The 12,296-nt window shown below is 44.1% G+C and overlaps 1 protein-coding gene across 1 annotated transcript in view; it reads left to right on the forward strand.

Annotated features, from left to right (window-relative positions):
* CSMD2 (CUB and Sushi multiple domains 2) overlaps positions 1 to 12,296 on the forward strand; it is a 655,333-nt gene that overhangs the window by 502,327 nt on the left and 140,710 nt on the right. The window contains exons 26-27 of the mRNA XM_023232269.1: positions 6,562 to 6,764; positions 11,539 to 11,730. Coding sequence (XP_023088037.1) covers positions 6,562 to 6,764; positions 11,539 to 11,730 — 395 coding nt within the window. The remainder of the gene's footprint in view (positions 1 to 6,561; positions 6,765 to 11,538; positions 11,731 to 12,296) is intronic.

Below are 12,296 nucleotides of genomic sequence, written 5' to 3' on the forward strand. Positions count from 1 at the left end.
AAAGTCCCTCTGGAAATGCTGAGAAAGAATCTGTCTCATGTCTCTCATAGCTTCTGGTGGTTGCCAGGAACCCTTGGCATTCCTTGTCTTGCAGGCACGTTACTTCTATCTGTGCCTCCATCACATGGTCTCCTTCCCTGTGTCTCCCTCATGTCTCTGTATCTAAATCTCCCTCTCTTTTCTCTTATCATGATATCAGTCATTGGATTTAGGGCCCACCCTAATCCAGTGTGCCCTTCTTGTCATAACTTGATCACATCTGATTATATTTCCAAATAAGGTCAAAGTCACCGGTACCAGGGGTAAGGACTTGAGCATATCCTTTTGGGGGACACAAGTCAGCCCGCTACAGGTGGCATGGGGGCATGTGCAGGGGGAACTTCCAGGCAGAGAGAAGTCTCTGAAGCAAGAGAATAAGAAGGAAATCAGTAAAGGGTGAGAAGAACGGGAGAAGGCAACTGGGGCAGCCCAGGAGGGACTTGGTGTGTCCCCTCGGAAGTCCGACTTTATCCTGTAGAGAAGGAGGAGAGACTGGGTCAGAGGAGTGTTCAGAAGGATCGCCCTGGTCCTGATGGAAAAGGTGGATTGAAAGGATGGGAGGGAAACTGGATCCCGGAAGGCCAGTTACACTTTTGATGCCTCTGAATATGCCTTTCCCTCTTTTGCCATCTTCCTCTCCCTCAGTTTCTCCACACTTTCCTTTCTTCAAAACTCTCAAAGACACTGCCTCCTGGAAGCTTTCCTTGCCTCTTCAAATTAAAAGAAGAAGATGGTATAAAAGAAAGGCCTTTGGTACCAGACAGACATGGTTTGAATACCAGCTCTGACCCTTGCTAGTTGCCTCTGTTAATCCCTTGGAACTCCAGTTCTTCCACAGCAAAATAGTGAGAATTCACTCTCAACTGCAAGGTTTTATGAGGATACTCAGCAATGTACACAAAGCAATTGGCACATAGGAGATTTTCTACAAACATTTAGCTCTTTTTCTCCTCCGGTTATTTTGATGGCATCTTATTTATCTCACTCTTTAGCACCTATTGCATATATTATTATGTTTTGGGTGTCTCCTTCAGTAAGTTTCCTCCAGGACAAACGCGGAGCCTTACACATTTCTGCAGCTCTCAACACAGAACTTGACATGCAACATGCTTCATTCCTTTTCCCTAGAAATGGCCTGTTTTGTGTTTGTGCCCAAAGAAATGCTCACGCAGACAAGCAAGTCATCAGTAGAAAGGAAGATCTTTTCACCTCTTTCCTCCACTTCAGTTTCTCCTACCTGGGGGCTCAGTGCAAGGGAGAGGGGGGCCGAAAACTGTTTTTAGGATATCAAAACTCAGAAGAAGACCCAGTGTGCACCTACAGGGGAGCTGCTCTCACAAACCCCAATGTCTGTTATGGCCTGGAATTATCTCTATTGATCAGAACTGCTCATTAGCATTTATAGACTCTGATTTCTATAAGATGAGAAAAGTATTCAATAACAGTCTTAATAAATGTTGTTGGGTTTGGCAAACCAAGTCTTTGCTGATGACCATCAGAAAATTATAATAAAAGCGGTCACTGGCCCCCTGTGGCAGCCCCTAGCTAATTTCCCTGCATCCACTCCTGCCCTTGTCAATCTTTTCTTACCCAGGCACCAAGAGTGATCTTAAAATGTAAATCAGAACCTGTCAGATCTCAGCTTAAAATATACCAGTGACTTCCCTCAGCTCCTATAGTGCACACCAAATATCTTCCCCCACCCACGGAGTCCTTCCAGCCCTGACCCTGCCTGCCTCTTCTGGCCCAGCGTCAGCCTCCATGGCTTTTCCATTGGGGCCTTTGCACATGCTGTCCTTTATTCACCACAGGCTTCCTCCCACCTCTCGCCCTGCCTGCTGTCCACGTGGCTTGGCATCTTGCTTAAATGCCACCTCCTTAGAAGGTCTTCTCTGGCCACTCTGTCTGAAGTGGATACTCTGCCTCAGCACTCTGCCATGTCCTGCCCTGTGCTGGACACAGCTGATAATTTTTGAGTGAGTTTGTGTCTGGGGGGGTTATTGCCCATCTCCAGAAGCTCCCGGACAATGGCACCCTGTCTGTCATCTTCACTGTTATACTGCAGCACCCCACATATGGGAGGAGCTTAAGTGAACGAGTGCCGAAAGGGGCTTGAACTTGAGCCTCTGTCCTTTCCGTTGCCAACGTATTGTTTGTGCACACAGAGAACCCCGCCTCCTCCTCCCCTCTTCTGCACTCCTCTCCACAACATCAATGCCAAGCCTTTCACTTTGTCTGTTTATCAGATCAGCTAAGCCGAATGCAATGAACTGGCATTTTTAATTCATATCAGCTTATGTATGACTCACATGTAAACTGTTGATGACTGATAGAGCCTCTCCAGCCCCTGCCTAGCTCTTAACCACAGCGTCTTCCTCCTAGAGATGTGGGCAGCATTGTCAGGAGAAAGAGTAGAAGCACTAAGGTCTGACCTGGATTAGTATTAAATAATAGCAATTCCAGCTTACTGTCTAACCAGCCCATGACCTTGGGCAAGTTACCTACCCTCTCAGAGCCTTAGTATTCTCATTGTTAAAGATGAGACTAGTCCTACCTACAAAATAAAGATGCTTGCATGGACTCCATGGGCTAATGTGAAAGTGCTTTATACACAGTGGTTGTTATGGAAACACATTTTCTTTCATGTCTATTTAGTCCCCATATTCTTGCTTTTCTCAGCTTCCTGTCAGACTGGGGTTTCATTTGTTCATTCACTGAATCACTCACTCATTCATTCAGTTGTTCACCCTCAGGATTTCACATGGCCTCTGGAGTCAGTCTCTAACTAGAGCACGATAAAGCCCAAACTCCCATAGCTAATTTTGAGACTCTCGTTCTCTTCCCTCTCACAATCCAGCTGTATTCTCTATGGCATCCTAATACCACCTGAACTCAAGTATGGAGTTGCCTTTCTTCCCGGACAGCTTCACCTTCTCTCTGCCTCCGGATCTTATCTCATGTTATTAAATCCAAAGAAAGCACTCTACTTTCACGCCACCCAAACTTCAGGTCTCATTTCCTTTTGCCTTCCCTGATGAGTGTGGCCCACAGCAACCTCTTTTCTGAGAGCACGTACAGCCACACCACACGGCTGGCACTTGGTCTCCTCTTAGCTGCTGATTTCACAGTGCATTGATCACTGCAGAGAAAGCAGAGAAGGCAGGGGGCAGCCTGGCACAGCAGTGGGTATGCATGTTTGTGCTCTGTCCTAGGGATCTCCTCCCTCTTTTCTATCAAATGTGGGGCCCCAGCCTCACACAGGTCCGGGTTTTGAGGAATCCTTTCCTATATCTATAAAAGATTCCACCTAGGAAATCCAAGAGATTCTCTTGGTTTCTAATAGTACTAACTAGTGACTGAAAGTAAGAAACACACACACACACACATATGTGTATATATACATACATATCTGACAATAAATAACTAGAAAATGTAACTAAACATTAAATCTCATTCACAATAGAACCAAAACCATAAACGTATGGACTGCCAAAGAGGAAATTTAACAAGAGGTGTGCAAAGAAGAAAACCATAACAAAGATGAAAAACAGAAAACTTTGCAAAGTACGTAAACTAAGTTATCCACAATGTTCCTATCAGGGGAAAATTAGTAACATAAAGATATCAATTATCTCCAAATTAATCAATATGTGTATAATTCCAATCAAAATCTCAATCACATTTTTTGGGACTTGGTAACCATAAAGTTCATCTAAAAGAGTAAATTTGGGAGATTAGTAAGTTTTAGGTAAAACAATCAAAATTTGAGAATATGGAAACCCAAGTAAGCTGAGTAGCTATATTCCTGGCACCACAAGTAGATTCTAGTATAGGGAAAGGAGAGACCACTGGAATTGAGAGAAGAGTCCAGAAACAGCCCACAATCAAGGGGACATTTCAAACCAGTAGGGAGAATCAGGATTCTTCAGCTATGAGCGTGTCATCATCCATGGGCACCATGGGCGCCATCCAAAATGTCAGACACATCCTAGGCAAGCAAGGCCTGGTTCCACACTCATGAAAATTATGATCTAGTTAGGGAGAAGCATGGTCTACAAATAAGTACACTAAAGATAGACTGGTAGACTGGTAGATGCTACGGAGGGAGTAAACAGATGTTTTGGTAGGCAAAGTGTGGAAGAGGCTACTTTAGATAGGCGTTGGGACAATTGAGTGTCAATTTGGAAGAACGATGAACTTATTAGCCTCAAAAAATGAAACTAGCCAGGTGCAGTGGCTCACACCTGTAGTCCCAGGACTTTTGGAGGCTGAGGCAGGAGGATTGCTTGAATCCCAGCATTCAAGAGCAACCTGAGCAACACAGAAAAACCCCATCCCTACAAAAAATAAAATTAGTCAAACATGGTGGCATGTACCTGTGGTCTCAGCTACTCAGAAGGTTGCAGTGAGCTATGATTGCACCAGTGAACTCCAACCTGGGTAACAGACAGACCCTGTCTCAAAAAAAAAACAAAAAGAACAAAAGAAAAAAGAAAAGAAAGAAACTATACAAGTCCTAGGAAAGTATTAAAGTTTTGTTTTGTTTTTGAATCATTGGGTGGGGGATAGGTTTGCCCAAGCATAACATGACATCCAGTATCCTTAAAGGAAAATATTAACAGCTTTGATTACATAAAATGAATCACTTCTATACCAAAATGGATACCACAAACCAAAGTTAAATGAGAAAAAGTCACCAGACACTAGCAGAAAAGATTAGCAAAAAATATATCATATAAAAGAGAAATCAAAATATATAAGATAAATTAAAGTAATAATATATAAGTAGAATTTTAAAAGTTTGCATCCATCAATTAAGTGGATAAAGAATTTGAAAGATACAAGTGCCCAGTAAATATGTGCAGATACCCAGCCTTACTAAATCATCTAAACTCAAAACTACCAGCAAGATTCCATTGTGGCCTAGCAGATGGGGGAGCATTTTCATAAAGAATATATTTACAACATTTTAATATCTAATGCTGATGAGGTGAAGTTTAGAGAGAATAGTAACATCAATACTGATTAGTGGGAATATAAATTGAAACAATCACTTGAGAGGATAATTTAGCAGGATTTATTTTAAAATTTTTAAATAGATGCCCTTCTCTCCCCAGAATTACTTTGGCAAGTCAACTGAAATATCCACAGAAATGCACAAAGCTACGTAAATATGAGAATGTTCCTGCAATTTCATGTGAAATTGTGTTATATAACAATGTCTGTTTCTGCGGAAAAAAAAAAAAAAAATGAGGGTGATGTTTTGCCCATGATGTAGTATTAAATGAAGAAAGAAAGTTATAGAAAACTACATAAAATATGTCTCATTTTGAGGGAACAATGTATATGTGCGCTCATTGAAAAAAACTCTGGAAGCATATGTACTAAACCTACTATTAATTGAATAGCTCTAGAGAACAGGTTGGCTGTGTGAAAGAGAGACTTTTTTTAAATTCAGTACATCTGTATATTGTTTGCCTTTTCTCTGCCTCGAGTATGTCTTATTTTTAAAATTTAAAAAGATGTTTTTAAAAAGAGATAGTGATAAATGGATTGGATCCTGAAACACAAAAAAAGACATCAGTGGAGAAACTGGTAAAATTCAAATGAAGTGTGGAGTGTAGTTCATAGTAAGTGTGCCAACATTGCTTTCTTAGTCGTGACAAATGCACCGTGGAAATGTATGATGTTAGCAATAGAAGACATGGTGAAGGGTCTATGGGAACACTGCACTATCTTTGCAACTTTTCTGTAAGTCTAAAATTGTTCCACAATAATAAAAAATGGATTAAGAGAGAGAATCACACAGGCTTGTAGCCAAGATATCTTTGGCTGTTGGAATCTTTGGTTCCAGAAAAATTCAGGTTACTACTTGAGCCCCCTTGCTCTGAGAGCTCTGTCTGTGTCCTGCAGACCGCCCCACAGGGAGACCCCTATCTGGCCTCCTGAGGTCTGCAGAGATTATCTAAGCCAGGCCTATATATAGCTAATATCCCCAGAGTTCTGTTCTGGGAAACCGAGGGATGAGGTCACCCCTACCTGCACCGTGGCTGGGCCAGCTTCTCAGAGACTCCACAGTTCCCCCTGCCTTCTAGCCCCAATTATTATTTATTTTACCTATATCCTTTGTCCAAGCCAGATCCTGCCTTCTCAGTATTCCCCTCCCAACCCAGAATGGTAACAATATGGGCTCAGGGAGAGGTCTGCAGGCTATGTAAGGTTGAGGAGAGGGATACAGTCTGACAATGGCAACATGGAGCTCATAATAAGAAAAGGATGCACAGAAGCTACACTTCTCACTCTTGCACCCATTGCTGGAGGCCCCATTGGGAGGAGCTGGCCTGGTGAAATCATGAGGATGCTGCCAGACGCCGCTGCCTTCTCTCCCTTCCTGCTGGGCTTCATAGGTTTAGGGCTTTGTGGGTTTAGGGCCAGGCTTCATAGGTTTAGGACCTTCTGACCAGAAGCCCCTGGAAAGAAGGGGCTGAGCCCAGATGACCGCTGCCTCTTCTCTCCATGCAGGCTACACTTCCTGGTGTTTGACACAGAGGAGGTTCACGACGTGCTGCGCATCTGGGATGGGCCTGTGGAAAGCGGGGTTCTGCTGAAGGAGCTGAGTGGCCCAGCCCTGCCCAAGGACCTGCACAGCACCTTCAACTCGGTCGTCCTGCAGTTCAGCACTGACTTCTTCACCAGCAAGCAGGGCTTTGCCATTCAATTCTCAGGTCTGTGCGTGCCCTCTGCCAGCCCCACTCCACATACCCTGACACATGGCACCCACCTCCCTCTGGCCCTCGCTTTCCTTCACCCCTCAGTCCATGTAAGGATAGTTATTGAGCATCTGCTGTGTGCCTGGTACATAGTTAGCACCTGTTCAAATGTCTGTGCTGAGCTCACTCTGGTAGGGAAGACAGGTGGGTTAATAGACACTTACATACAAATAGATAAGCATCTGGATGGAGACATACGGGCTATAATGGTCACCTTGGAGCATCAAGGAAGATGTTCCAGAAAAGATGATGTCCAAGCTCAGACCCGAAGGACAAGCAGAAGTTACTCAAGAAAAGAAAGTGTTTCAAGGAGCAAGTAGTCATCTATGACAAGGAAAGGTGCCACTGAAATGGACTTTGGAGGACTTGTGCACCCCTATTACATGGAAAACAGAGAAAAGGGCATCTTAGGTGCAAAGAACACATGAACAAGTGTAGATGCAGGAATGTGAGTTCCGGAAGTGGAGGGCTACCCCATGTGACTGAAGCACAGGGAATGAGGAGGGATGTGGGAGGTACAAGTAGATGGTGGCTTGGGGCATGATTATGAATGAACTGATGGGACATGCTGCACGCTCGGGTTCTTAGTTGAGTGCAGGTTTCAGCAAAGACTGGAAGCCAACATGAGTCATCTACATTTTATTAATTAGGCACTGCAATAGCCAATTATGGAGGAGCATGACAAAGAGCTACCCAAAATGGCCAATGCTCAAACATCCAAATCCCAGTATGAGATAATTTATATGATTGGCCCTGCCTCCCCCTGGAATGCATCATCTCATCTCCTCTGAAGTGCCTCTTCCATCATTCCTCTCCCTGAACAAGTGACTCTGCCTCGGTTTCTGCTCGTGTTTATTATACAGCAGCTGTCTTCATTACCATCTCCTTACTTCACCGTGTGTGTGGTGGGAGGGAGGGGGGAGTTTCCATGGTGATTCCAGAGTGATTTCTTGTGGCACCTGTGCCATGGCTTTGCCCCTGAGCTCTTTCCCAGTTGGTGTATCAGCTAAGGGTGGTTAGGGTATATCCCTGGCACCACTGAGATTGTTACAGAGTTGCAAATCCTGCTTCTAGCTCTTTTCTTCTACGTCTGTTATCTCCGTGGAAATGAGCATTTAGCAGCATGGGGAGCAGATGAGAGTCTCCAGCATCACATTGCTTTATACTTATTAATTTGTTCATTTAACACTCACGCATGCTTCCAGTCTAGCATTTTTCTGTCTATTCCTAAGAGTTCCATGGAATACTAATTGATATTGCAAGAAAAAAGAAGTTTGCATGATCAAGTGATGCTGGGGAGGTGCTTAGGCTGATGCAGACCTAAGGAAATGGTCTGCAATATGGGACCTCTGAGAACGTTTGCTATGCTAATGCACTTAAATTCAAAAGATGTCTGGTAGGTCACAATTTCCAAACATATTCCATCATGGATGACGTTTTTCAAGGCCATCTCAAGAGACTAACGTTTCGTGGAACAAACTTGGGAAATTGCTGGGATAAACAATGGAAGGATCTCCCAGCAGTAAGGAGGGTAGAATGCTAAAGAGATGGCTCAATCCACTCTCTGGGGAAAGGAGTATTATGCATAATTAAAACCAGACATATTTTCTCCAACTGTGCCCAAGCTGATGGGTACGGCTTAAAAAAAAAAAAAAAAAAAAAAAAGTCCATAATTGTGCTGACAAATTCCCTCACAGATTTGCATTATCTGACCTCCACTGCGTCCTCAGTGTAGCCACGCGGGACAGAGTCCCTGGGTGCTCTCCTATGCTGTATGCAGGCTGCTTTCTCATGCACTGCCCAGCTCATGGAAGTCCTATTCATCCTTCAAGGTTCATCTCAGATGCCATTGCCTCCTAATCTCCCCATTCAGAGTAAAATTGCTGTAGCCCACGGCACCCCGGCACTTTACTTCTATTTATTCAGCACATTGTCAATACCAGGCATTCTGTCTCGTCTTGAAGCTGGGCACGTACTTGACATCCCACTAAAAGCTCTTAGAAGACAGGCTCATGCCATGCCTCCCTACTCTCTCATAGTGTATGTATGCAATAGGTGCCCACTCACTGCTTAGTAAGCAAATGGGCACATGAAGATATGAACACATGAATGGTGGTTTTCTCTAACACAAGGGTTTCCTTGGGCAAGCTGCCCTTAGCATTGCTTAGGCAGAGTAGCATGGTCAAAGCTACCTAGCCTGGGCTCCAGAAAGGTCATGACAGCATGGCCCAGTGTTATGGACATAACCAAGGTTTGGGAAAGGTCACCTTCCCTGTTGCTGTCATCAGTTAGCAAATACCAGGACTACTCTAGGGAAGAGAGAACGGCTCACCCCATGTTAACTTTATAGTGTGTATTTGACAGGGGATTGTACAGAAATGCCAGGGACGATTAGTGCAGGCTTGGCTTTATTAAGTAAACATGACTGTGTAACATCTAACATCCTGTCTGTACCACGTGGATCCAGCCTTTCCCCAGGTGCTTCGCCAAGCAGCTCCAATTCAGGAGCATTAAAGAGAGAAAGTGAGAACAAAAAAAAAAGGTGAGCGGGAAGCATAATCGCAGCCATCTATTGAGTAGGTGCCACATTAAGCTCTCCACTACATCAACTCTTATAATTTTCACAAGACCCTTACAGTATAGGCACCATTATTACTCCATGTTGCAGATGTGGGCTCTGAGGCTTCTCATACAAGGTCATCCAGTTAGTAGTAAAACCCATGTGTCTGAGTCTTAAACCTAAGCTCTTAATCATTGTACTCCATTCCCTCCCATATAAATAATCCTTCCAAGTATGGCCAGAACAATGAGCTATTTTTCTTCTAGGGGATCATTTACATGTGTACAGTGCACTATAAAGCTAGAGATGAAAGCTAAGTCTGATTTTAACTGGGAAGGAAAAAGATTGATGCATATTTGACTTTATAAATAAGTTCAGTAGCTGTCAGATGTTGATATGTAAACAAATGAGTGTGCCTGTGTTCCAGTAAAATTTTATTTACAAAAATAGGCATAGGCCCAGATATGGCTGTGGGCCATAGTTTGCTGTATGCTTCTTTACGTGTTATTGAATAGAAGGTATCAGATTGTGTAACTCAAGACTCGTATACAATCCTAGAGGTTATAATTAGTGACATCAGTGTATACAGTTGCCCTAGGCTGCTGCTTCTCCGACTTTTCCATTGACGTCCTCCTGATAGCAGAAGAGGATGGGTGTGTATCCCCAGGAGGTCTGGAGGGTGTAGCAAGCATAAAATATCTTTAAGGCTTCACATTTTTGCTTAAAAACTAATGTGAATTTTACCTTGTAATCCAGAATAAATTCTTTTGTTTTAGTATAAAAGTAGTTTTTCCTTAAAATGTTGAGAAAACTGATATTCCAATCAAATGAGTATGATTTATCCTGTGGTTTCAAGAACCTCCTTGCCCTAGAGTCTGCTGAGCACAGTCTATGAGGGATGACATGCCTGGGGACTAGGACCAGGCCCCACTGTTAGCTCTGGGCCGTGGAGGCAGCCAGGGTTGTTCCAACTCTTGAGATTCCTTTCTCTGGACTAACTCTTGCACCTGTTCCTCTGGTGTGTTTTCTCATGCCGCATTTGTTCATTCATTCACCCACTCATTCTTCTATTTATGTATTTTTTCCATCTAGCATTCATTCAGTATTCGCTTATAAAACACCTGCTCTATGTTAAACTAGGTTAGATACTAGATACGAAGATCTCCCAAATTCCTGAGTATTTTGGATTTTTAATATATCTCAGCTATTTTTGAACTCTTCTCTGCCCACTTGCTACGAATATCTGACTTTTCTTCAAATATGGTTTCAGTCTGATGGATCCGTGGTTGTCTGCCATTGCAAGAGAGAGCATGATCTTGACCTAACTTCAGTAACTTCCTGTAACCTCACAAGCGCTGCTCAGCATTTAGGCAGGCCAACTCCCAAAGTCCTTTGCACATCCTTCCAATTGAATACATGGAGTTTATGTGTTTGTTTGTGAGATGAGATCTTACTCTGTTGCCCACACTCGAGTGCAGTGACATGATCATAGCTTACTGCAGCCTTAAACTCCTGGGCTTAAAGGATCCTCCCATCTCAACCTCCAGAGTAGCTAGGACAACAGGCAACCACCACCACACCCAGCTGATTTTTTTGTTATTTTTTTTTTTGTAGAGTCAGGGTCTTGCTGTGTTACTCAGGCTGGTCTCCAGCTCCTGACCTCAAGTGACTCCCCTGCCTTGACTTCCCAAAGTGCTAGGATTACAACCGTGAGCCACCACACCTGACAACATGGAGTTTAGACTTGATTATCTTGTCACTTCCTCCTTCTGATCATGTTAGTTACGTTATACAAACTTGCAATGCTTTGTTTATGTAACAGTGCTTGTATTCTTAAGCTGAATTCAGCTCTATAATTATAACAGTTCAATCATGCTTAACTCATAGCATCTCATGACAAGCAGATGACAGTAATGGTGAAGTACTGGAAGAATGGTAGTGGTGATATCAGTAAGAGTGACAAGTGTGATCACAAGTGGTGGTGGAGGTAGTGATAGTAACAGGAGTGAGAATAGTGGCACTGTGGCCATAGCTGCTGCTGATGGTGGGGAGGTGATGCTGGTTGTGGCAGTGCACGAATGGGGCAGTCAGTGAGGGTGATGAGCTGGGAGCCTCCTGAGTGGCAGACACCCAGGCAACCTTACCCTCTCTTCTATTTCCTTGCCCCAGTGTCCACAGCAACGTCCTGCAATGACCCTGGGATCCCACAGAATGGGAGCCGGAGTGGTGACAGTTGGGAAGCCGGCGACTCCACAGTGTTCCAGTGTGACCCTGGTTACGTGCTGCAGGGAAGTGCAGAGATCAGCTGTGTGAAGATCGAGAACAGGTTCTTCTGGCAGCCCAGCCCGCCAACATGCATCGGTACAAAGCAGCTGCAGGGTGCACTCTGCCCTTGGGGCTCACAGTTGTGTGCTCCAGAACCTTCCATGCTCTGCAGCTGCATCTTGGGCCTGGGGCCAAGAGAATTGAAACAGACGAAAGTTGCAGAAAGCACATCATCTACCCTGCTTTGCATGCATGTGTCCCCACACGCACTCACTCACATTCACACTCTACACACAAAGCACTACAAATTCCTCACTTGCTAAAATGGTCCCAGAGATTTCCAAGTCAGACAAATCTGTCCCTTTCTCTCTGGCCCAGGCTGTACAGGTCAGAAGGAGGAATGGATCATCTTGGGTGATAAAGGCTAACAGGTTCCGAAATGACCCTTCTATTACCTGAAGCAATAGAAGGGCACCCACAGGCTCAGAATGTAAAGAAAAGAACCTTGCTTTTCCTGTTCTCAAGGAAATTATTGGTTACCTGGCTTTTGGTTCTTTTCGGTCTTAGAGACAAGGTCTCACTGGAATGCAAGTGGCACTGTCACAACTCACTGCTGCCTTGACCTCCTGGGCTCAAGTGATCCTCCCACCTCAGCCTCCCAA

Source organism: Piliocolobus tephrosceles, chromosome 1, assembly GCF_002776525.5.
Source record: "Piliocolobus tephrosceles isolate RC106 chromosome 1, ASM277652v3, whole genome shotgun sequence".
NCBI lineage: Eukaryota > Metazoa > Chordata > Mammalia > Primates > Cercopithecidae > Piliocolobus > Piliocolobus tephrosceles.